This window comes from Rhinolophus sinicus, linkage group LG18 (assembly GCF_036562045.2).
Source record: "Rhinolophus sinicus isolate RSC01 linkage group LG18, ASM3656204v1, whole genome shotgun sequence".
NCBI classification, from domain to species: Eukaryota; Metazoa; Chordata; class Mammalia; order Chiroptera; family Rhinolophidae; genus Rhinolophus; species Rhinolophus sinicus.
In genome coordinates, this window is record NC_133767.1 from 13,234,670 (window position 1) to 13,259,341 (window position 24,672).

The following is a 24,672-nucleotide window of genomic DNA, read 5'->3' on the forward strand; positions in this document are numbered from 1 at the left end:
CAAGTTCTGAGAAACAGATCAAACTGGGATGCGAACCTTAGATTTTTGTGGAACTGTCCCGCGGGGAGTGGCTATACCAGCCGGACCCCACACCTGTCTGGGGCACCTGCGGAGTTCCAAGGTGGTTGTCAAGGCCCAAGCCCGGATGTAAGGGGCCATTTGGGCCTGGCACAGGCTGGCCGCGCCCCAGCCCGGGGTAGGGGCAGCGCTCACCACCTCCCCTTGTAGGTGAGGTGTCGGCCCCTGGGACCCCGTCGCATTGGGCTGGGGAGCAGGGGCTCAGGAGTCTTGCGTCCCCTTCATTTTACTTTGATAGCGGAAGTTCGAATCCCGGCCCTGCCACTTCCTGCCTCAGTTTCCCCATTTGCACAAGCTCGCAGGCGGACCTAGGGCGGTCTGTAACCTGTAGAGGCCACGACAGATCGCTGGCATCCGGCAAGGGGAAGTGACCAGGCTTGGCTCGTGTCGCCCTGGACATCGCGGGCAGGGAAGTGAGGATCCGGGACCCGGCAGAGTCGCCCCAGAGGGACGGACAGGCCCGGCCTGTGCCGACTCTGCGCCTGGGGTCCGGTCCGCGGCCAGGCCGCCGCCCCCGGCCCATGCTGGGCCCGGCAGCCCAGTCGCGGTCAGAACAAAAGTGTCGGCCGGGCCCGGCGTCCGCGGTCCCGTAGGCCCGGCCGCCGCCCCGCCGCGCAACACACCGCAGCCGCGCCTTCGGCCCTACTGCCCGAGCTCGCTCGGCTCTTTCCGCCGCGGCCGGCGCAGGTGGAGGGGGCGGGGCGGGGGCCGTGCGTGGTGACGCCGCGGGGGGGTGACGCACCGGCGTGCCCCGCCCCCTCCCCCTCCCCGTTCAGGCTCTGGAAAGAGAAGAAAAAAAACTTTCTTTTTTTTTTAATTGAGGAATCAACAGCCGCCATCTTGTCGCGGACCCGACCGGGGCTTCGAGCGCGATCTACTCGGCCCCGCCGGTCCCGGGCCCCACAACCGCCCGCGCACCCCGCTCCGCCCGGCCGGCCCGCTCCGCCCGGCCCTCGGCGCCCGCTCCGGCGGCCCCGCTCGCTTCTCGGCTCGGCCTCCCGGAGCCGCGGCGGCGGCGGCGGCGGCGGCGGCGGCAGCGGCGGCGGCGGCGGCGGAACGGGGGTGGGGGCCGTGGCGGCGGCGGCGGCGGCGGCCCGCTTCGCGCATTGTTTTTTCTTACGGCGGCGGCGGCAGCGGCGGGCCGCGGGCAGAGAGCGGAGCCCGGAGCCCCCGGTCGTCGGGCCGCGAGCGAATTAATTAAGTGGGGCGCGGGGGGGGGGGGGGAGTGAGGCGGCGGCGCGGCGGCGGCACCATGTTCCCGGGGACTGCCTGAGCCGGCCAGCCGGGCGCCGTCGCTACCAGCCGGGCCCGTGGGGGCGGCCGGGCCGCCGGGGCGCCCCCGCCGCGGAGTGTCGCGCTCGGGAGGCGGGCAGGGGATGAGGGGGCCGCGGCCGGCGGCGGCAGCGGCGGCAGCGGCCGGGGGCGGGCGGTGAGCGCTGCGGGGCGCTGTTGCTGTGGCTGAGATTTGGCCGCCGCCTCCCCCACCCGGCCCTGCGCCCTCCCTCTCCCTCGGCGCTTGCTCGCGGCTCGCCGCTCGCGCTCGCTGCTCTCCCTTCGTAGCCGGCTGGGGCCGGCGCCAACCCCCGCTCCGGAGCGCTCGCTGGTCCTGCCGCCCGCGTTCGGGGCTGTTTTCGCGAGCAGGTGAAAATGGCCGAGAACTTGCTGGACGGACCGCCCAACCCCAAAAGAGCCAAACTCAGCTCGCCCGGCTTCTCGGCTAATGACAGCACAGGTGAGGAGGGGGCTGAGCGGGGGGTGGGAGCCTCGGGGGTCGCTGTCAGATTCCCCCGAAGGCGAGTGTCCTCCGGAGAGTCGAACTCGTTGGCCGGCGTGCGGAGCTCCCCGAAGTGGAGGCCCGCGCAGCCCCTTCCCCGAGAGCTCCGCCAGAGACGGGAAGTTTTTAGGAAGACTGTCGTGAAACCCGAGTGGGGCCTCACATGCCCGGGTGCACTCGGGTTTCCCGGAGTTGGTGGACCTTTCTCGCCTGGAAACCGAGTGGTACTTCCAGGGAGAAAAAGTAAAGTGGAGATTGTTTATTTTGCGTGGTGATTCCATACTCCTCCCTCTGCCGCCGTGTGTCGACACACGCGTGGCTGTCGGGAGGGATGACAGCGAAGGGTAAGTTTGATGGGTAGAGAAGCAAATAGTGCCGCCGAAAGGGGACCCGAAGTGTTTTCTGAATTGGTGACACATTCGCAACGCTGTGACCAGAAGGCAGTGCAGCCGCCAGATTATGAGTTACGACTTAGAAGTTTCTTGGAATGTGCTGCGTGCTCTTTGGGAGCACATTAGTAGTTATCTTGAAAACTTGTTGTCCGGTCAGCCGAGTCATTCCATTTTTCACAACCCTAAACTTCGTTAGCAGGATGTTCTAAAAGTTACTGTGGTGTGTTTAATTTCACAGGTATAACCTTAAAAGAAAGTTAAATAGATTCATTTGGGTTGCAATCTCCATTTGAGCTCGTGTTACTTTTACCGTGTAGATGTAGGAAAAATTATATTAGGGAACACAGGAATTACCATTTTTCAAAAACAATTCTTTTAGCAGGATACTGAATAAATCTTTTTCTCATTAAGCAGCTTCCCTGTAAACTTTCTTAGGTAATCATATCAATTTCCTAAGAGAAATATTTTAGTTTTCTATTCATTTAATAATTCTGGGTTCTTCTGGGCTGGTTCATGGTAGCATTATGAACGAGTTGTATTTCCTCTTTTAGAGCTCTCCTTGGCAGTAAGAACTTGTCGCCTCTGGGAACAGTTCTGTCTCCGGGCGCAGCTTGCATTTTTCCAGTACGGCTTTGCAGTAGCAGCATCTGAAAATCAGTTTATAATGAATGAGTCCAAATTGAATTAGATTTGCTGCAGCAATGCCTTCAGATTTGCAGTAGACACAGCTGTTCAGCTTCTGCAAATATTTCTATGACTGACCACTAGCACATTTCTACTAGTGGTCTAAAAATCTATTTCTGCTATTGAAACAGAGCTTGAATTTTATGGCTTTGGTTTTAATACAATTCCTAAAATATTCGTTAATGTAGAAGTGAGAGAAACAATTCACGTAAAAATCTATCAAGGAGCATGTTGTTTAATTAAAATGAAATTTGTTCAACAGTGGGAAGGAGTAAATAAGTGTCATAGGATATAAAAGTTACTAATAATACTCTTTTAAGAACTAATAAAGAGTTGAGTTTGATTTTAGTTTTGTAAAATCGCCTTATCTGAAGTGAGAAATGTGGAAACAACGGTGATTTAAATGCTCTTTTACTGCAGATCTCCTTTGCTTCATTAATCTTGCCTTGTTTGAGTGAAAAGTCTTTAATCATACGAAAAGTAGATCATACCAGGCAAGTTCAGCTTTGAAGCTTGTCTCTGAAACTGGTAACTTTTTGGATGGCGTTGCAACTTTGCTACTGTTGAATGAGGTTATTGCAGATTTTGTTTTATACAGAGGAACAGATTAACACAAGACTTAACAAAAAGGTTGATCTACTACCGTGTTTCCCCGAAAATAAGACCTGGCCAGACAGTCAGCTGTAATGGGTCGTTTGGAGCAAAAAATAATGTAAGACCGGGTCCTATATTATAGTAAAATAAGACCAAAATAAGACCGTACTTTAAATTATTTTTTGCCTCAAAGGACGCATTAGAGCTGATTTTCCTGCTAGGTCTTATTTTAGGGGAAACACGGTATATACATCTTACTGTTTCCAAGATGGAGCCCAAAGGATGGCGTTTTGGGTCATCCATTGTTGGATGGTCAGATACTTAATGTGCTGCTAAGCACATCAAAGTTTATCCAAAAGGATTTTCCATTCTTACCCACTTTTTCCCCCTTCCTTTTCAATTTTGATACTCATAAGTTAGGGGGGGCTCTTTTACTTTTTGAAATGTGGAACGAAAAGGTCAGTTTTTAAAAGCTCTGAATTAAATAATCCAAAGAATGAAATTCACACATTCATCACATCATGTTACACATTGATCATATCGCGTTATTATGAAAGGGTCTGTTTTGTTGGCGGCGAGGAAGGGAATCATCAAACGCATTAAACCATGTACAGCCTTGTTTCCTGTAACTAGTGGTCTTAAGACAGATCTTAAGGACATAGATTAAGCAAATAAAGGACTAAAGGAATTACATTTCATACAATCAAAGGAGTGAAGACGTTTGGTTAGGTAGGAAAGTGGGGAGAGAGCTGGGGATAACATTCTTGAGAGACTAACCTTATTTTAGTGAGGGAATGCGTGCCTGAGGCTTCTAGGAGACAGTTGGGCCCGGTGGACCAATGTGTGTCCCCTGCTCATGATAAGATTTGAGGGAGAGAAACTCTGTGCATAGGAAGAGCTGAGGGGTTAGGAGGAGTGGGAGGGGGCCTTGGTGGCCTGAGAAATGAGCTGCTGGGACTGCCATCTTGCAGTGCATGTCTGGGGACTGGCCTGTGGAGTCATTGGTGTCTGTGAGATGAGTCTGGGGGCTGGCAGTTTGCTGAGAGAACAGGACCCCTGACCTTGGGTAGGGTTCCAGCCAGAGTGCTCCCCGCAGCGCTCTTGCAGTCTAGCGGGGGGAGCGTGATGTGCCTAAAACACTGCACAGTTAAGGTGGCAGCTCCGAGTGGTATGCCGTTGCCACTGATGACAGGCAGAAGTCTGGGGCCGCTGAGGAGAGCGTGCAGAGGGGATGCGGCAATAGGGCCTGCACCCAAAGGAAGGCAGCACGATCAGCAAGGAGAAACAGTCCTTTCACCGCACCCAAACCTCAGCTCTGGAGTGGCACAGAATTCAGTGGTGTCAGATGTTGTAGAAGTAGCACGTTCTTCTCTTACATCGAAGGCTTCAATGCTTTCTCACAACTGTAGTTTTCCTTTACGTGGCAGCCTTTGTAAGAAGTAGGACGTTATGTTACCAGTGTATAGTTAGTTGTGTGTTTTGGAAACTTCTTTATTTAATATGTCCAAATTAAAACAGCATATTAGTGTCTTTTAACAGCAGGGATTCATGATTTAACAGTGTAGGAGAGTAAATATCCAGGCAAGCGGTAGACATTTTTGTCAGCTTAATTGAGGCCAAATTTACATACAACAGATAGACTATTTATAAAAAAGTTTTTTAAGACTGCCTTCTGAAAATTGAACGTAGGTCTATTTCATCTGTATAAGTGTCCCCTAAGCAGTTGTGATTACATTTTATAATTCCTTTAAATGCAGTAGAAAACCATATTTAAAGAATGTGGTAAATACGGTTATCAACCAAAATACCTTCTACAACAAAACGATGTTTTATGTATGCGCAGAGCTTTACGTATCAGCGTGCTTTCCTCCCTCACGTCAGTTTGGTCCTCATAGCATCCTAATAGGTAGGAAAGGGAGGTTCTGTTCCTTTTGCTTCTAGGTGAGGAACCACACTTGAGAGGTGATCTGCCCAAAGTAATTTAAAGGGTCGAAACCAGAACCAAACCTAGATCATTAAAGTAAATAGATTTGTACAGTATATTCATTTTCCTAAATCTGCTTCCATAAACATGGAATTTGCTTGAATCACGGACTCAGGAGACTGCAGTACTTGGCAAGTTTCAATAGCATAACTCCAGCAAGTGAATTAAATCCCTATGGGGAAAGTTTGTGACCAGCTATGGGGGGAGCAGAGCTGTGTTCCTGCCGGGGGCGCAGGGCAGGGCCTCCTCCTCCTCTGCTCCTGGCAGCAGCAGGGTATTATCCCAGGCCTCACCTTCGTGTGGTCTCATCTTCGTGGTTATTGCAGTGAGTAACTGAGGACCAGTCAAATTATTTTATCTCTTAATTAAGTTCTGGCAAAATGAAAGGAAATGTAAGTTTTCGTAGAGACATCAAGGACTAGGGCTTTTCACGAATTTGCTTTTACTTATTAGAAATGTAGGGGCTTTTGAAGAACTGTGAGGGGCGAGAACAGTGCCTCCATTTGAAGTTCCTCAGGTGATGGTGAGTGAGTATGAATCACACCACAGTCCCTTGACAGCCGATCAAGATTGAGAATCACTCCTGTTTAATGTTTGAATTTGATTCTGTAATTCTTGTTAGACTCTTTTTTTTACTTTTTTTTTTTTCTTTCATTGGGGAACATTGGGGAACAATGTGTTTCTCCAGGGCCCATCAGCTCTTCAATCTAGTTGTGGAGGGAGCTGCTCAGCTCCAAGTCCAGTTGCCATTTTCAGTCTTTAGTCGCAGGGGGTGCAGCCCACCATCCCATGCGGGAATTGAACCAGCAACCTTGTTGTTGAGAGCTCGTACTCTAACCAACTGAGCCATCCGGCCGCCCCCCTGATTATGTAATTCTTCAACATAATTGAAAATTAGTTATAAAGGGACTGAAATTTAATCCTACAGTTGGAAGTTGATGCTTAGATTGTTAGCCAGTATTTTTACGACTTCTGACTTGTGCCATTGCAGTTGTGTGACAAAGTTATGAGATTACTTGGGGCTACATAAGTGCCAACTTCGTATTTTTATTTAGTGTGTTTGAAAACAAAATAGTTGAAAATGATTTAGTTTAATAAATAGTTAAATACATTAGGTTGGTGCAAAAGTAATTGCGGTTTTTGCAGTTACTTTTTAACCTTTTAAACCGCAATTATTTTTGCACCAACCTAATAAAAAAAGTGTGCTTTCTCTTGTTAAGATGAAATGTACCTTATTGTGTACAGCAAGATTAGGAAAGCTTACTTTAAGCCAGTTCAGTTCTTGGGGTAACATTATTCAGGACACCACCTCTTCATCTTACTCAAACCAGCACTTCGAGCATGTTCCAAGGAACTACACGGCATGTGAAGAAGTGTTTCTCAAAAAAAGTTTTGTGCTCAAATGAGATTGGGAATAGCCAAGGAACTTTACTGCAGGCTTTCCCAGAGCCATTATGTACCAATGGGCTGTGGAGACGGGGGCTGTAGTTTACACCGTTCCCAAACCTTTTTTATGGAACACATGGGTGGGCAAACTTTCTGTTATAGGCCAGAGGATGTATTTTCGGTTCTGCGGCCCAGATGGTGTCTGTCACAGCTGCTCAACGCTGCCATTTTAACATGAAAGCAGCCCTGGACACAACTACAGGAATGGGCATGGCTGTGTGCCAGTAAAACTATTTGGCCCTTGGGCCGCAGGGTAGGGCCCTGATGTAACGTAACGTGGGACTCATGCTCTGAGGAGCCATTGGGAGCACCGGGCTGCCAGGGTTGTGCCAATCTCAGCCGTCTCTGAAGGCTTCAAGGACAAGAGCAGTTGAATAGCAGCCAGCACAGGTTTTCTGAGCACCTACTGTGTGCTGGTCTGACTGCTGAACCTGAAGCACGGGGAGCAGGGATGATAAACCCTCTGCAGTCAGGCAGAGTCTGGGGCTACTTCGAAGCTCATAGACAACCCCTCTCTGTCTTTTTTGTTCCTGTGTAACAGTTTTATGTACTGCTTAATTTAAAATCAGGTAAGTTGAACAAAAATCCAGTTAATTAAGGTGATTGTTTTGTTTGCTTGTCATTTTGTTTTTCATTAACCCCAGTGGCTTAAGCCCTCCAAGTCTGCACCTTCCGGTGAAACTTGAAGGTGAGCAGCTCTGTGAGAGCTTTTCATATTCGTGTTCCCATGGCTGGGAGCCGTGCCTGGCACATGCTAGGCCCTCGGTAAATAGTTGAGGGAATGTGTGAATGAACGTTGGTTATTTGTCCTTCTTAGTTCGCATAGCTTTTCTCATAAGATTGGGATTTTAAGCTCATTGCCACAAATCTTAGGGTCTGTTTGTCCTAGTCACAATTTCTGTCGAGATGCAGATGTGCACCTGTGCATTTTCACTTGTGGGCCGACCTGGCTGGCTGTAGGAGTGCTGATGTCAGGGCCTGGTCGGCACTCTCACAGGTGGCTCTGGTGGCTCTCGGTGTTGGCAGCACAGGCTGTGGTGGTGACTGAGCAGCGTGGGGCATGAGAGCGCTGGCTTTGGAGCCAGGCCCCATAGGTGCAGTTTTCCTTTCCCCCTTGCTAACATCATGACCCTGGTCAAGTTACACCAGCTCTCTGAGCCTCACTTTCCTCGTCTGTAAAATAGAGATCATAACCATTCCCATCTCAAAGGATGGTGAAGAGGGTAGAATGAGATAGACGATGTGTGAAAAGTACCTGGTCTGAGTAAATGCTCAGTGCATGGTGGCCGGGACTGTCCTTACCAGGGGAAGTGGGTGTGCCCTGTAGTTCTGATTTACTGGGAGTTGCTTGTCTGATTGGACCAGAGACCTGTGTGTTGATGGTTCTGGAACTGACAGTAGCCATGTACTCATATCCATGCGGAATCACGAGCAGGCAGATCACGAGCAGGTAGTGTAGCCCACTCAGTGAGGAGATAGCCAAGAATTATATAATCAATAGTATTGATTTTTGCCTCCATTTTCTGTTGTATTTTTTTAATAGGAACAATGGCCATGAAATTCTAAAGTTGCACAAACTTAAGTGGTGTGGCATGTTCTGAAAATTCTTAGTAATTTTGAAGCATATTTCATGGACTGTTTAAGTATCCAATGAATATGTGATTCTGTTTCTTTACTGGGTATATTGCAGTTCAGTTTGAGGTACTTGTTAGGGAATAGGCACTAGCAGTGCACAAAGGATTCTGATCGATGCCTCTGCGTAGCTTAGGGCTGGTTAACAAGGTAAGACTTAGGGGCAAAACTTAAGAATACAAAATGCAGTCAAATGCTAAAATGCATGAGTCAGAAAGGAAACCCAAAGAGGGCTTCATTTATATACCTGCTGTTTCCTGAATGCTAGGAGGCCCAGGGCTAGCTGTCCAAGTGGGGGTAGCACCTGTGATCGACAGACCTTGGGAAGGGCGAGGGCCGTGGCCAAGGGAAGCACACACACCAGGAGTCATAGCCTGTGTCTCCTGGGCCTTTTGTGCTGAACCAGAGTGAGGAGCCAGGCAGTTGGGGAGCCTGCTGGTTTTCTGTGCCTTCTTGTTGGGCAAGACACGCTGGCCACTCCCAGCAGTTTTGTCTCTGGGTGTGATCTGCCTGTGGCGTTCATCTGCGCCTGCTCTGGTTGTCCCAGTCTTTCAGAAGCTCTCGGACTCCTGGCCGTGCCCTCTGGTTTTCAGCACACGAGCCTGGGGTTCCCTCGGCCCACTCTGAGGCCTTCTCCTAGCAGTGCCTCCCTCCTCAGAATTCTGTCACAGGCTGGTGGACTCCTTGCATCTGGAGCATTTGGCCACAGCCCCTGCACAAACGGGGGGAGAGACGCGACACTTTCCACATCAGTCTTAGGCCTAACTTTCAGGAACACGCTCACAGTGCAGCCCATCACTGATGGAACTGTAAGTCCTCCACCAGTGCCTGCTGGGGGGCTCTGCGTGTTTGACTTTGCGTGGGGGCTGTGACTTCCTGACAGGAGGGCTGAGCTAGAGCCATGCACAGGGTCCTGTGGGAGCAGAGCAGACCTTTGATTGGAAACGACACACTTGGTCTTGGGGAAGAGTTCTGTGCACAGGGAAGCAAGCTAGTGTCCCCCCACCCCAAGTTCTTAGACAATATAGAAAATGACTATTGTCTTTGAAAAACTGCCTTTAGGGTGTTTTATGGTTCTAAATTTGGGAAGCAAGGTTATTTTTGAGCTCTTTGTCTAAAAGACAAATTTTCTTTCTTTTTAAACCTTACCCCTAGAAAGACTTGCATATCATCCCATGTGACATTTTCCCCCATGTTTCATTTCCATTAATCAAAAGAATGTTTAGTTGAACCATTGCTAAGAATAGCAAAATCTAGTGGTGAAAAAAAATTTCACGTAATTAAACCTGACTTTCCTATTTCTGGGTGTCCCATCTGCTACTGTTTGAAAATCTCTTAATTTGCCAGTCTTTCTAATATACCTGTGTTTTACCATATGCAGTAGGTGTTTCCTAATAGTTGTAGCTGTTTAATGGAGTTGTACAATTCAGTTGTAAAGCAAATTCTTTTTATAATTCAAAAACTTAACTTTGCACTCCCCCCAAATATTTTGGATTTTTCTTATTAAAACTGTACCATCTATACATATTTTAACTTTGTAGTGAGAATAACTAATGAAACATTGAGAAAAATAAGCGACTGTTTTTTATAATAACCTGTAGAGAGACTTGTGCAATATTTAAATAATAATATTTTGGTATTAAAGACCAATATTTTGGTGGATTTTGGTATTTGATTACAAGCTGAATGATGATACTCAGGAACTATAGAAATCTATCTATTGCTTTGACAATTATGGACCATAAGAGCTCGACCCAATTCCTTTGGATTAAAATATTTTGAGTATTTGTCACCTGATTAAAAGTAGAACCTTCTAACCATGACTCAGAGTTGAAGGAAATGTCAGAGCTTTTAATACGGGATGTGGGCAGCGTGGTAGTGAGGAGGGAGCCCTGCGTCTCCTCAGGGTGGGTGCTGGTCTTGGCTCATCAGCTCTGTGACTTGGGCCAGTGACTTTACATTTGAGCTTTGGTGGGGTGGGAGAAGAGTCATCTCATTTCTAAAATGGATCTTTCCCCCTAGAATTTTCCATTCCTTCTCTCTTTGATTAGCTTTGTATATTGGGGCTACTATGGTTCCTGGCATATAGCAGGTTGTAGCAACTATTACTGTTTAATTGTGTGGGAAAATATATACGTCACCTTCCTCCTGGGCTGGTGAGAGCTGGGATGATGTGGGCTAGGGATCTGATCCAGAACCAGGTCCATGGAAGTTTCTTGCTGAGTAAATGGGAAGATGCCTCCCCTGCCTATTTGGCTTCCAGCACCAGGGCTACTGTAGTCTCAGTACCAGTTTGCAGACGAATGAATTAGAAGCTGATTCAGGAATCCTACAAAACTGGTAACAGTTTTACACCCTTTATTCAATCTGTGTTTGAAATTAAAAGCTTTTCTTTATTGGAAAACTGAAATCTAAATGGGACTGTTTTTCTAGTATTTCAGAATCAGGACTTGATTTAGGTTAGGACTTAGAGGAAAAGGGAAAGCGAGTATGGCGAAATTACAAAAATAGTAATTTTTTGGAAAACAGAGTTAGGGGAGAAAATGGCTTTGGGATCACTATCCAGTTTAGTCAGGGTGATTGGTTAAAAGAAATATCAGTGAAATTTAATTTGCTCTTCGGTTCAGTTAACACTGGTCTTGAAAGGAAGGGATTTAGCTCCTTGCTGTATTGTGGGGATTCTCTCTTCTTGAAAATAACAGAAAGACAGAAAGTGTTGATAGATTATCCGTGTCGTTTGGTCGTGCCCCTGCTGCTGTGGGGACTGTTTTCTGTGTGAAGAGCACAGCCTGCCCAGAGTTGGGCTTCTCTTTAAAAAGTCTCTGAGGTGATACAGACAAAAAACTGATGTCTGCTAGATGGGAGGGGGGTTGGGAGATGGGGGAGAAGGTGAAGGGATTAGAAAGTACAAATCGGTGGTCACAGAGTGGTCACAGGGATGTGAGATACAGGATGGGGAACGTAATCAATAATGTTGTAAAGATAACAGGGTGCCAGGTGGACACTGGACGTATCAGGGGGTCACTTCACAGACAGTGTAGACGCCTGACCACTGCGCTGGACACCTGGAGCTGAAGTAGAATAACAGTGAATGTCAGCTATGATTTTATATATATAGTCACGGGATGTAAAGTACACCATGGGGAATATAGTCAGTGGTTCTGTAACAGCCGTATACGGTGTCAGAGGGGTAGGAGATGGGAGGGGCTATCACTCTGTGAGGGGTGTGAATGTCTAATCATTTTTTTTACACCTGAAACTAATATAAAAAATAATAAAAAAAATTTTAAATTTCTGAGGAAATCATTCAAATTATCGAGAGATAAGCCAGTGTTTTAGCTCACACTGGTGATTTTCTCAATCTTTGAAAGTTTAAGGAAAAACTGATTTCCTTCTCAACAGTAAGAGAGTGGATTTGGACATTTCCTTAGTTTGAAATGCCACTGTTCTCATGATAATCTCTAAGTCTGCACTGTGTAGTCGAACTTTCTGTGACGATGGACGTGTTCTATATCTGCACTGCCCAGAACTGGAACCACTACCACTTGTGGCTGTGGCGCATTTGAACTGTTACTAATGTGACTCAAGAACTAAAATTTAAATTTTATTTAATTTTTATTAATGAAAATAGCTACATGTGGCCATTGGCTTCTGTATTGTATAGCGTAGGCCTAAGTACATTTACTTATCTCGTTTGTCTAGAGTTTTCTTTAAGATATTTATGATCTAAAGGACAGAGTTCCTTTAAAGGGTCTGTCTTTTAAAGATAGAAGATATTTTCAAAAATGTTCATCGCTTTAAATTTAGGATTATTTACTCATTTAGAAAATATTGGTTGCACTGTGGTGTCAGCCCTGGAAATCTAGCGTGAACACAACAGGTCTGGTGCCTTCCTTCACGGGAGGTAGTTCTAGTCAGGTGTGACCTCGTACCTCAAAGGGGAGGTGCAGGCCTGGTGTAGGACAGAGTCTGTTCTGAAGGGGGTTGGAAGGCCTCCTGGAGAAGTGGCATTAGCACAGAGACCTGAGGATGAACAGGAGATGGGGCGTGGGAACTGGCTAGGCCAGGGGTGTCAAAACTGCGGCCACAGTCCATTGTTAACTGGCCTGCAGCAAATTCCAAAAACATATTTAGTTTACTTAAATAAACCAGGTGAGGCAATACGTACTTCACCTCAAGTGAGTGGCCCGGCTGTTTGTGTATTTTACCGCATATGGCCCTTGGTGAAAACCGTTGAAAAAAGTTTTGACACCCCTGATAGGCAAAGGGAACAGCATAACAGCAAGTGTGGAGGTCTAAGGTATAAACTCCTGAGTGTATAACAGTTTTTACAAAAACCAGGTACTTTTTGGTTTACGTTCAGTGGGCTGCCATTTGAAAGCAGTGTGGTCTTGCTTCTGAGGTGGAGACTGCTGCTGTCCTGCTCTGGGGAGTCGGTGGGCCTGCGCTCCAGTCTCAAGTCTACCATGTCATTCTTTTATTCAGCCAATATTTAAATGCTTGCATTATTCAAATGAATTATGTGTGCTTCTATGTGGGGCCCTGCTAGGCTGTGACAGCAGTGGTGGCTCCGGCCTCTTGGAACTCAGAGTGTAGTGGTGTGGGCAGGCAATCCAGCAGCCCTGCCAGTGCCTGTCCAATTGCAAACAGATCAGACGTGATGGGAAGGAACCGAATGCTTCAGGTGCACTGGTTGGGGAAACTGCTCAGAGAAAGGACACTGGAGCCCGTGCAGGATGAGCTGTGAGTGGGAGTCAGGCTGGGCTCTGAAAGCAAGGTCAAAGAAGGCCGCGGAGAGCCTCCGTTGTCAGACCGTGGAGTCCAGGGCATTCTTTTAGGGCTTTAAAAACAATACATTTTAGAAACTCATCACTTCCAGGGTAATTAGAGGAAGTCTAGTCTGGCCTTTCCAAAGTGTATTTTTCCATCCAAATTCCTATCTGCAAGAAGAATTGACAACTGCTTTCTCTCCTCCCAAACCCCATTTGTGGGAGGAAAAAGTCCCCTTGAAAAGCAGCTTAAGAATAAGAACTGGTGTTCTTATTTAAGATGTTAGGAAACTTTTATACAAACAGGAGAATTTTCTTTTAAAAGTTCTTTTTTTTTTTTTTAATTCTTTTGAATAGTAACATATTCATAAGTGTTCAAAATTCCAAAGAATACAAAGGAATGTTTAATGAAAAGCCTCCCTCTCCTGTCTTTCTGGAGTCACCCAGTTCTACTCCCCACAGGCCACCAGTATCTGTATCATTGTGGAGACGGGCTGCGTGTATATGAGCACGTGCTCTCTCTTACTCTTTCTTCCCGAAGTGTTCTACTGTGAGTGCATTTTGGACTGTAAGAGAGAAGTTTGGGAATCATTACATAAAAATAGTGGAGAATAAAAATGATAATTAGATCATTTTGTTGGTAAAAAGATAGATACTAGTGTGTGCATAGACCTCCAGAAGGAAATCTGTAAAAATTGTTTTTCTTGGGGCTGGGGGACGGATGATTTGGGAGGGCTCTCTGCTTTTCACTTTATAGTTTGCTGAAGGCTTTTTAAAAAACCCATAAGCATATAATTTTTGTCATGAAAAACTAGTTCAAAAGTAAATCAAATTCAAAGCAAAACATCTTCAGTATTTGTGGTTAGAAGAATCTGTTACATGGTGAGAAGTGGCGTTTTGGTTAGTTCCTGTTGCAAAACCGTTAGACCTTTAGCGAGAATGATTGGAACAAAGTGTAAATTAACTTAGAAATGTCATCCAAAGATTTGAAAATGTGGTTGTGTTTTAGTGTGATGTCCAATCATTACTTCCTTTGTCACAAGCTCCGATTTTAACGTTTTATTAGAGGGTTGTTCATCGATGTGCTGGAAACTACAAGACCTTGTCAGGCAATGTTTCTCTTAGTATTTTGAAATAATGTCAGCTTTCCTGATAGGAGCAACATTTATCTTACTACTATGTTGGGTACAAAATGTTATATGTAGGTTGTCAGATTACTTTAGAAAAAAATAGTACTTTTGAGAAGTCCTTTTTAAAGTACTTTTTTTGGCCTACCTTTTAAGCTTATCTGAACACTAAAAATATTTTAAACTAATGTTGAGCCCATTTCAGATTTCATTTTCGAACTGTAAACACTCCCAACTGGAACTGGGAACGCCTGGAAGTATTCCAGGTGTATCACCTGGGCTGAAGCTAATCGCCTGGGTCTGGACACGCCAGGGGCTGCCTTGAAAAAATCAGTTTCTTTAATTACTTAAACAGGTAGTTTCACTCACATGTTTGAACAATCAGAGGGCACAGATTTGTAGCGTGAGAATCTCCCTCCCTCCACCTTGTCCCCTCAGATGTGAGCAGATTTCGCTCCTCTGCAGGGTTTCTCTCTTCAAGCAGACACCGTGTATTCTTGCCCCCTTCTTGCCTTTTTCTTCTTACCCAAGGTAGCGTACTGTCCACGTTGTGGCATACCTGTGCACAGCAGCACGTGGAGTGCCTCCGCATTATCGCCTTCCGTAGTTGCTAGTGTTCCATTATATGAGATGGGCCATAATTGGTTTAATCTGCTCCCCACTGATGGACATTTAGGTTATTTTCAATCTTGTCCTCACAAACAGTGCTTCAGTGAATAGCTCTGCACAGTTATGTGTACATCTATAGAGCAGATTCCTAAAAATGGAAATAATGGTTAAAAGCAGTATGCATTTGTAATTTTGATCATATCATCAAATTGTTCCCTAAGAGCTTATATGTTGGTGGATTCTTAAAACTTTAAAAGCAGCACACTTAAACCAAGCATGGACAGCACTAGATATTTTGTGCATTATTATTTATTAATGTTTTCTAATTGATGATATGTTAGTTTTTAGCTTGTGATTCTCCATCATTTTGTGCTTCTCAATTGCTTGTATTTTATCTATAATTTTAGGTTGTACTTTATTTTTCCTTTAAGACTTTTTTTTAGAGCAATTTTCGGTTCACAGCAAAATTGAAAGTACAGAGATTTCCACCTGCTCTTTACCCCCACAAATGCACAGCCTCCCCCATTATCAACATGCCACACAGAGTAGTATATTTGTTACGATAGATGAACCTACACCGACACATCATCATCACCCCAAGTCCATAGTTTGCATTAGGGTTCACTCTTGGTGGTGTACATTCTGTGTTTTGGGGCAGATGTATAATGACATGTATCTACCGTTATATAGAGTATTTTCACTGCCCTAAAAATCCCCTCTGTTCCACCTATTAATCCCCCACACTCCCCAACTTCTAACAGTCACGGATCTTTCTACTGTCTCCATAGTTTTGCCTTTTCCAGAACGTCATATAGTTATATAGTACATAGTCTTTTCAGGTTGGCTTCTTTCACTTAATAATATGCATTTAAGTTTCCTTCATGTCTTTTCATGGCCTGATAGCTCATTTCTTTTTAGTGCCTGATAATATTCCACTGTCTGGATGTTGGTGTACGTTTTGGAGTCAGTGCATTCATTTCCTGTTGTGGGCTCTCACCTAGTCCACACGTTTCCGTATGTTGTCCACTGGCACCTGTAAGTCCAGAATACCTTCTTTCTCCTTCTCCTCACTTGGGGTTACTGCCTGCCAGCTATAGCTCCCAGCACTGGGGCCAGAGGGCCTGGTCTCGGCTTACTAGTACTTAGGCTGTGGCCAGGTAGCCTGAAGTGGCCTGGCACCTGGGGTGGGGGCTGATTCTGCAGAGATTGGATCCTAGCTCAGCCCCCACATTCATTCCTCCTCCCCCAGCACCAGTAATTGGGTTGCAGGGTGGATAAGCAGCTGATTTCAGCACTTCACCTGGGTCCTGGCGCCCCTGTCAACTGTGGTGGTGGCGAACAGCAAACCCCTTTCTGCTCCCTCTCCTCTAGACCATCTGGTTACCGTTTAGGGGCTGCTAGGTAATTTATGGTCAGTCTGGTGGTGGCTTGCTGCTGTGACAGCACCTTCTGTTCCACTTTTGTCCCCTGAAGGCTTTTCTCTACCCTTCAGGACCGAGGGAGGCAGCACACAAACCACATTTAGGAAACTTAAAATTGTCCTCACTGTCTGGGAATGGCACGTTCCTGGAACTTCTAGATAGAACATCAAATGAAGATAAGAAGAGGCTGGCTGTGATTCTAGAACTCGGATGATATAGGGTCCAATGTGACAAAGACCTTTGAATCAGGACTGTCTTGGGTCCTTAATTGGAAGGTAAATAATAAACATTGAGTGAAGCAAGATTTCTTGATACCTGAAGCAGAGTAACCATGAGTGCATTTGGGAATGAAAAATAAAATGTTTAAATTTTCATAGTTATCACACAAAGTAGATTTTGCCTTTCCTGGATAGACTTATTCTTGATAAATTACAGATGCTTCTCGACTTGCAATGGGGTTATGTTCGATTCATCCATTGTAAGTTCAAAATGTCATAAGTCAAAAATGCATTTAATTATACCTAACCTACCGCACATCAGAGCTTAGCCTGGCCGGGCTTGAACGTGGTCAGAATACTCACATTAGTCTGCAGTTGGGCAGAACCATCTACCACAATGAACACACTGTAGAGTGTTGGTTATTTACCCTCATGATTGCTGTGCTTTGCTGTCACTGCAGCGTATCACTAGCCTGGGAAAAAAAATCAAAATTCAAAGGATGAATGTGTATTGCTTTTGCACCATTATATAGTCAAAAAATTGTAAGTCGAAATATTGTAAATCAGGGACTGTATACAAAGTGCAGTTTCATAAATCAGGTATTTCTCCTCTGATCGACATTACAGCTTCTAAGGTATTGTAGTTTTATCTCAGTTAGTTCCAATAGCTTGGTTTCCTTCCTCTCACTTCAGACAGTATAGTTCATGGTGTTTAAATATTTAAAGGTACTTACTAGGCAGGTTTCCATCTAAAGAGTCCCCATGGATGCATCCTTTTGTAACATGAATATTCGTCCCATAAATTGCCATAAATTGGTGTTTAACAAATTGAATTGTCTTACAACCTGCTCACAACATTTGTATTCAAACTAGAGGATAGAATTGGGTTTGGTTTTTTTTTCTTTTCTGTCATATGCTCTGCTTTGTATGATGACCAATTATTTAAATGGGCTTTGACAGTGACCTTCCCCAAGAAGTCCATTGCTTGTTGAGAGCATTCTAATGGGGTCCTTCCTCCTGAATTGAATTCACACCTACGGGGGAATCCTGCCACCGTGCAGTTCTTTTTCTTGATACTACAGCAAAGTCAGTTTGTTGTGCCTGCTTACCTCTGCCGGTTTGGAATGTTCTTTTTTCTCAGTGTCCTTTCCCTCTGAAATTATGCTCCAGTTGGTCTCTTATTTGAAGCTTTTCCTGTTTCCATTCACTTCCTCATTCCACTTGGCTGTAAAATCTGACGTGTATGTGTTACCAGTTTTGTTTGTGACTTGGTGTCCATGGTCTGCTTTCCTCAATGAGATTATAATCCTGGCTGGTTGGTGGTGGTGGTGGTGGAAGACAGATTTTTATTCCAGCCTCAAATAAGGCCAGTCAGCCTCGCCTGGAGTGAAGGCCGGAGACAGAGCAGGGACGTGCTTCCACTGTAGGAAGGCCTGGGAGGAAAGCCATTGCCCAGCCAAGCCTGCTTTGGCTCTTGAGCAGATAGTGATTCTGAGGAAGGGCAAGATTTTTTGCTCAATATAAGATCATTGTTCAGAATGAAGTAAAACTTCATTATTCTGTACTAATTAGGGGGTGGTGTATCTGCATAAAAGAAGCCTGAATCACAGAAGATTTTAGAACGAATTTGCTTTAATTGTTTCCTAATAGTCATTGTAAAAAGAAATAAACGTTAAGCTGTCTTTCGGGAACTTGTTTAAATGCCTAGATAAAAATTGTAATGGCATAAATGCTAATAAAATAGTGCTTTTTTTTCTTTTCCTTTTCCTTTTCATTATTATTACTATTATTTATATTTTAATTCTCCATTGTTGGAGAATTGTTTCATTATTTACACAATGCCCAAGAAATTTCAAAGCTTTTATTCTATAATTGTCGCAGATTATTAGGGCTTTACCATAGAGAAATGGCAGTTGTTGACCATGAACCCTGTACGAGGCATAAGGTACCAGGTCCTGACACGTAACCTTGGAAGATAGGTCTGTGACAGTGATAATAATGCCTCATATTTATTGAGCCCTCGCTGTTGTATGGCAGGCTGAGTGCTGTATACATAGTGCATGATTTAATTCTTTCATCAGTGATGCTACAGGCAGATCCTAATTTCATTTCTGGAGCTGAAGATGCACACATAGGGCGGTAGACTTGTGATTGACAGAGACGGCGCTGAATCAGGACCTGGCTGGGTACTTTGCTCGCTGCCCCAGAGTGTGCTTCCTGTGTTGTAGGTATCTGACTGGTGCTGTATTAATACACGCACTGAGGAGATGCAGAATGGTCTGCGGGTCATCTAAATACTGTATTACTCAGCGTTAGACGTGAGCTTTTCCGTTGTTCTTGTTGGATCAATTTTTTGTATCCAGTTTTGACTTAGGGATTAATTATTTTTGTAAATTATTCCAAGGTGAATGAATAAAAGTGCTTAGCTTTTGAAAGATTTAATAGACGCATTTGAGTAGTCAGAGTGCAAGGAATGCCAAGGAAAATCTGGAGAAATTATGCAAAAAAATTTCAAGAAAGCTGAACTTTTTTTTTTTTTTTTTTTTAAGGGGATAAGGGTTTGCAGAGAGAAATAAGAGGTACGCGAGGTATGGAAGATATCTGTGGGAGGGGAGTTTCATGCTTGGAAGTAAGGAAACATGAACACAAAACAGCATCTAAACTCTAAACAGAGTTTATTTTTCACACTTCCATTTCTCATCCTACGTTATGCCATTTAATCTTTGCATCAGCCGCGGGATAGAGGGTCCCTGATGCTGAGGTGTCGCTACTGGAGAGTGAAGCAGACCTGAAGATAAAGAGTTGTGGGGGGAAAACAGACGAGTAGAACAATGTAACATTTCAAAGTAATTGATTACTGAACTTTGTTCTCTTTGTTTCTGTTTTAAGTAAGTAGTAATGAATGTTAAGATTGCTACTTTATGTCTTTGGCTAGACAAGTAACTTCTTTAAATTGATGTGGTGTCTCTTCTGTAACTGCACTCTAATTCGTTCACTCATTTAGTATGTGGATGTTTGTTGAGGGCTTAGTTATATGCCAGGCAGCTTGTGCTCAGCAGTGGGGAGACAGGAGCCTGCTTTCGTGGTGCTTACAGCCTCATGAGTTAAACCGGGAAGTTGTAGTACGATTTTTAAGACCAATGGAAGGTGTGATAAACTGATCTGTACATGCTTTGAAGAAAAGTCAGTTCTGCCAATACAGAGAAATCTGGGGCTCCAAATGCATTTGAAAGAAAAAAAAAGTATAAGGTACTACGACAGAAGAGACTTAGAAAACCTGAGGAAAGATGTGTTTTGTGGATGATTTGTTTAGCTGACACATTTGAAACTTTTTTCAAACAAAACTGTTTCAAATGTTATTTGGAGTGGAGAGATTGATTCAGCCACTGCTATTTGATTCTGTAAAATGAAAAGCTTTTTTCAGAGTACCTGAGAGCAGTTCATTCCTTGTTTAAGGTGAAATACTGATTTTTGATAATGATGAATAAATGACAGGCTGTGTTTGCTCTAATATTTGCTGTGTGACAGTCTCCTGCTAAGGGTGAACCCCTAGAATGCTGGGTGCCTGCTGGTTTCAGGCAAACTCAGCCTTGTTCTCTTCCGGGCCCCCTGCTGAGGTGGCTGCGGAGAGGAAGGAATGTACCTGGGATTGGAAATGGTAGTGCTCAATCTTGAATTGTAGGAATTTCCCATGATGCAGATTGTTATTTCTCAACCTGAGTGTTGGGACACTGGTGTGTAGAAAGCGCAGCTGTGTTATGTTGCAACATCCTGGCTTTCCTTGTTCACTCTCCTTTGTCACTTTTTTGAACTAGAGAGTAAGAAAAAGCTGTGACACTAGGGTTTCCAGGCAGGAATTCCCGCCTGTTCTCAGGATTTTTTCCCCCGCCTTCCCATTCCTGAGATAATAAACTTTTCTGTTCTCCATGATGAATCGTTTCCACAAAGTGATGGCCAATACTACAAACCAAAATCGGTCAAGGAGCCGATTTTCCCGATTTCCCGACCAACTTTTCTCGGGATTGGGGAACAGGAAAGTGAACAAAATTCGGGCAAGAATTCCCACCTGGAACCCCCAAGTGACATTAATGGTGAGAAGATGGGTGATGGTGTGGGTATGGATGTGCCTTCCACAAACCCTACACAACCCATCTTGTCTTTCTAAAAAGCCACACCTTGTGTATTTGGTCGTGTACATGTTCATATGTGCTTAGACTGGTGGGTAAGGGCATAAGTCAGCCTCGTCAACCTTCCTCGCACCCAAACAGTTGTGAGATGTGTTTGGATTGAAACAGGGTGAGAAAAAGTGGTCAGAGTGGACAAAAAACGGCAGACCAATAAAAAAACAAAACCAAAACAGGAGCTCAAATTATAATGCCCTATAACAATCGTAAAAGTTATATGTGCATTTGGCCTAGAATTAGAGTAAACCACAAAAGAAAATTGGTCAGTTTGAGAGTGGAAGGATGGTAGGTGAATATTTAAAGGTAAGACATTTTCAAGTTTTCATGTAGGATTAGAGTGGGCTAGCCAGTGTCTGTGACACAGAGTGCTGCATCTGGCTTTCATCATGCAACCCTGGGGTACTGTTGTCCCTGTATTACAGGTGAGGGAATTACAACTCAAGATTAAGCAGTTTGCCCAAGGACAACGGGGTAATTGGTTCAGTCAGGATTTGAACTCACGTGTTCCAATTCTAAGTGTTCTTTTTCCAGTTCTTACTCTGGACTAGAGACCCTGACATTGCCGTGTTTATCTAACCATTCTCTCGGGTTTACCGGCAGTTGTCCTGTTCTGGCCACCCTTTCTTAAGTAAGAAAAGTGCTTTGGAATGCTGGGAAGATCCAGTCGGGGAGTTTAGGACCGCCTCTTCATCCCCTCCCTTCCCCACAGAGGTGAGAAAGGAAATCCCACCTCTGTCATAATGGCTTCCACTTTCTGGTGTAGATGAAGTTTCATTTTCGTGTTTGTATTGTAGATTGAAGCTTTGCATTTAAAAAATATACACACAATGATTTTTTCTTTTAAGAGTACTGAGTAGAAATGTGTGTGTGCTTGTGGACAAAACCTGGAAGGACACAAATTAAAATGTTAGTTATATTTGAGGCTTGTTTTGTTTTTGCTTATTTCTTGTGCTCTTTCTATCTGGAGACCTTCATGAATCTCCAGATTCAGGACAACATAGTGGCATGAAAGCTATGAAATGGAACCTGCAAAACCATGTTGAGATGCAGAAGCTGGGTACTCAGCAGCAGCAAGGCCTGGTCAGTGGTTCTCTCGGCTGTCTGCTGTGTCCAGGAGCCAGCTCCTGCTGTCTCTTCATATTTACGTGTCCTGTAACCATGAGGAAGCAACCCCAACAACTGGCCTGTGCTCTTCAAAAATGTCAGTTTTGAAAGACAAAGTTCTTGAGGAACGTTTCTAGGTGAAAGGAGAAGACAAAATCATGATAACTAAGTGCACTGGGATCCTGAATTGGATCTTGGATCAGGAAAACAATTGTGGTAAAGGGAATTATTGGGACAACTGGCTAAATCGAAGTAAGGGCAATCAATACATTAAGTATTGTATCGCGGTTCAATTTCCTGAATTTGATCAATGCACTGTGCTCGTATAAAAGGGTGTTCTTAGGAGATGGGATGGTGAAGCACTTGGGAGGAAAGGATCATACTGTGTAGCTTACTCTCAGCAGGTTCTGCAAAAACTGTATGTTTGTTAAATGTCATTTCTTACAGTCAGGTGAGAAGAAATACGTATGTGTTAAAGGTGGTTTTTAAGCATGTTATGTACAGAGAACTTTGGAGGCTGAAAATGAGGACTAGTCCTGCAGGGGCAGCCTAAAGAGTGTCTTCACAGTCGCTGTGTCTAATCTGAGTGGGGCTGGGGTGAGGTTTTCTATCGAGAGAGTGCATCCAGAAGGAAGATTGCTGATGCTGTGACTGTTTTGGCTTGAAGCTAGGATGTGTCAGGAGGTGCTGGGGGGTGGGCGAAGAAGGGCTGAGAAGTGGGCGGGGGCCACATCCTGATGGCCACCGATGCCGTAGGAAGGCTTTCAAACTGCATCCATAGACATGATGGAGATATCAAGATGCCTTCAGCTGCAAGTTACATTAACCTCCAGCTAGAATGGCTTAAATGGTAGGAAGTGTATTTTCTCACGTAACAAGTCTGTGGATAGGGAGCTTCCAGGGTTGGATAATTCAGCTCAGATGTTTGCCCTTTTTGCTGCAGCCATCCTTTGTGTATGAATGGTGTCTCCTCTCCTGGTTGAATACGGCTGCCGCAGTTCCATGATGAAATCTAGTAAAGAAAAGGGAGCTCTCTTTCTGAATAGCCCTTACTATTAGGAAGGAAAACCTTTTCTAGAACTGTCTTGGCTAACTTGTCTTCAATTCCCTTAGTTGGGATTGTGTCAGCCTGCAAGGGGAAGATGATTGTGGTGTTTGGCTTCTCCAGTCGCTCTCCCTCCTGTAGCCAGGAAGGTGTTGCCCTTTCTGAGAGGATCCTCTGAGGCAGCCAGCTGAGGGGGTTGTTGTGTAAGCAGCCATTAGGGTATGTCTGTCACCATGGAGAAAAGAATCTTCAATTTTTTAACAGTGGGTTGTGGGAGGGGGAGTGGCTGTGTTAAATTTAAAAAACAAACAAACAAACAAAAAAAGCCCACGTGTACTCATCCTCCCACCACTTTACCAGGACAACTCTTTATTTTGGGCATATGATTTTCCAGCCACTGCCCATATGCATATCCTTTAGTTCTGATCTTACTCTAGGTGCCATTTTGCATGCAGTTTCCATTGGAATGTTTTCATACAACATATAAACATTTTCTTAACATTTTTACAGTCTTCATAGTTATTTTAATAGATGTATGATGTTTCACAGTATTTTACAGCAATTTACTTAATCTTGTTATTGGATAATAATAATAAAGACTAATACTACCCACTGGTTAAATGCTTTACATGTATTAATTTAGTCTTCACAACAATCCTATGTGGTATGGTGGCCATTGTCACTCCCAGTTTCCAGATAAGAAAACTGAGGCACAGGAAGTCTAAGTAACTTATCCAAGGTCACACAGCTAATTGGGGAGCTAGTGGCAGAGCTGGGGTTCAAATGCAGGCAGTCTGGGTCTAGAGTCTGTAACCACCAGGTTTAACTGCCTCTGGGTATTGTTTGCCCCTTTATTTTTATTTTTCAATTACATTTGACATTCAGTGTTATTTTATATTAGTTTCAGGTATGCAGCATACTGTTTAGACATTTATATAACTTAAGAAGTGATCCCTCCAATTAGTCTAGTACCCACCTGGCACGATACATATTTATTACAATATTGTTGACATATTCCCTATGCTGTACTTTACATCCCCATGGCTATTCTGTAACTACCAATTTGTACTAATCCCTTCACCTTTTCACCCTGCCCCCAACCCCACCTCCAGTCTGGCAACATCAAAATGTTCTCTGTATCTCTGTATCTGTGACTGTTTCTGTTTCATTTACTTTGTTCTTTAGATTCCACATGTAAGTGAGATCATATGGTATCCTCTGTCTGATGTATTTCACTTAGCATAGTGCCCTCTAGGTCCATCAATGTTGTTGCAAATGGTAAGATTTCACTCTTTTTTTGTGGCCGAGTGGTAGTCCATTGTACAGATGTACCACCTCTTTAACCAGTCACCTCCTGATGGGCACTTAGATTGCTTCCATATCTTGGCTATTGTAAACAGTGCTGCAATGAACATAGGGGGTGCATACCTTTTCGAATTAGTGTTTTGGATTTCTTCGGATAAATATCCACAAGTGGAGTTGCTGGGTCATAAGGGAGTTCTGTTTTTAATTTTTTGTGGAACCTCCATACTGTTTTCCATAGTAGCTGCACAAATTGGCAATCCCACCAATAGTGCATGAGGGTTCCCTTTTCTCCACATCCTCGCCAAC

The 24,672-nt window shown here is 44.6% G+C and overlaps 1 protein-coding gene across 1 annotated transcript in view; it reads left to right on the forward strand.

Moving 5' to 3' along the window:
* Window positions 1-1,577: 1,577 nt before the first annotated feature.
* The window catches only part of CREBBP (CREB binding lysine acetyltransferase), a 128,091-nt gene continuing 104,996 nt past the window's right edge, over window positions 1,578-24,672 (forward strand). The window contains 1 exon segment of the mRNA XM_074322705.1: window positions 1,578-1,810. Coding sequence (XP_074178806.1) covers window positions 1,726-1,810 — 85 coding nt within the window. The 5' untranslated portion in view covers window positions 1,578-1,725.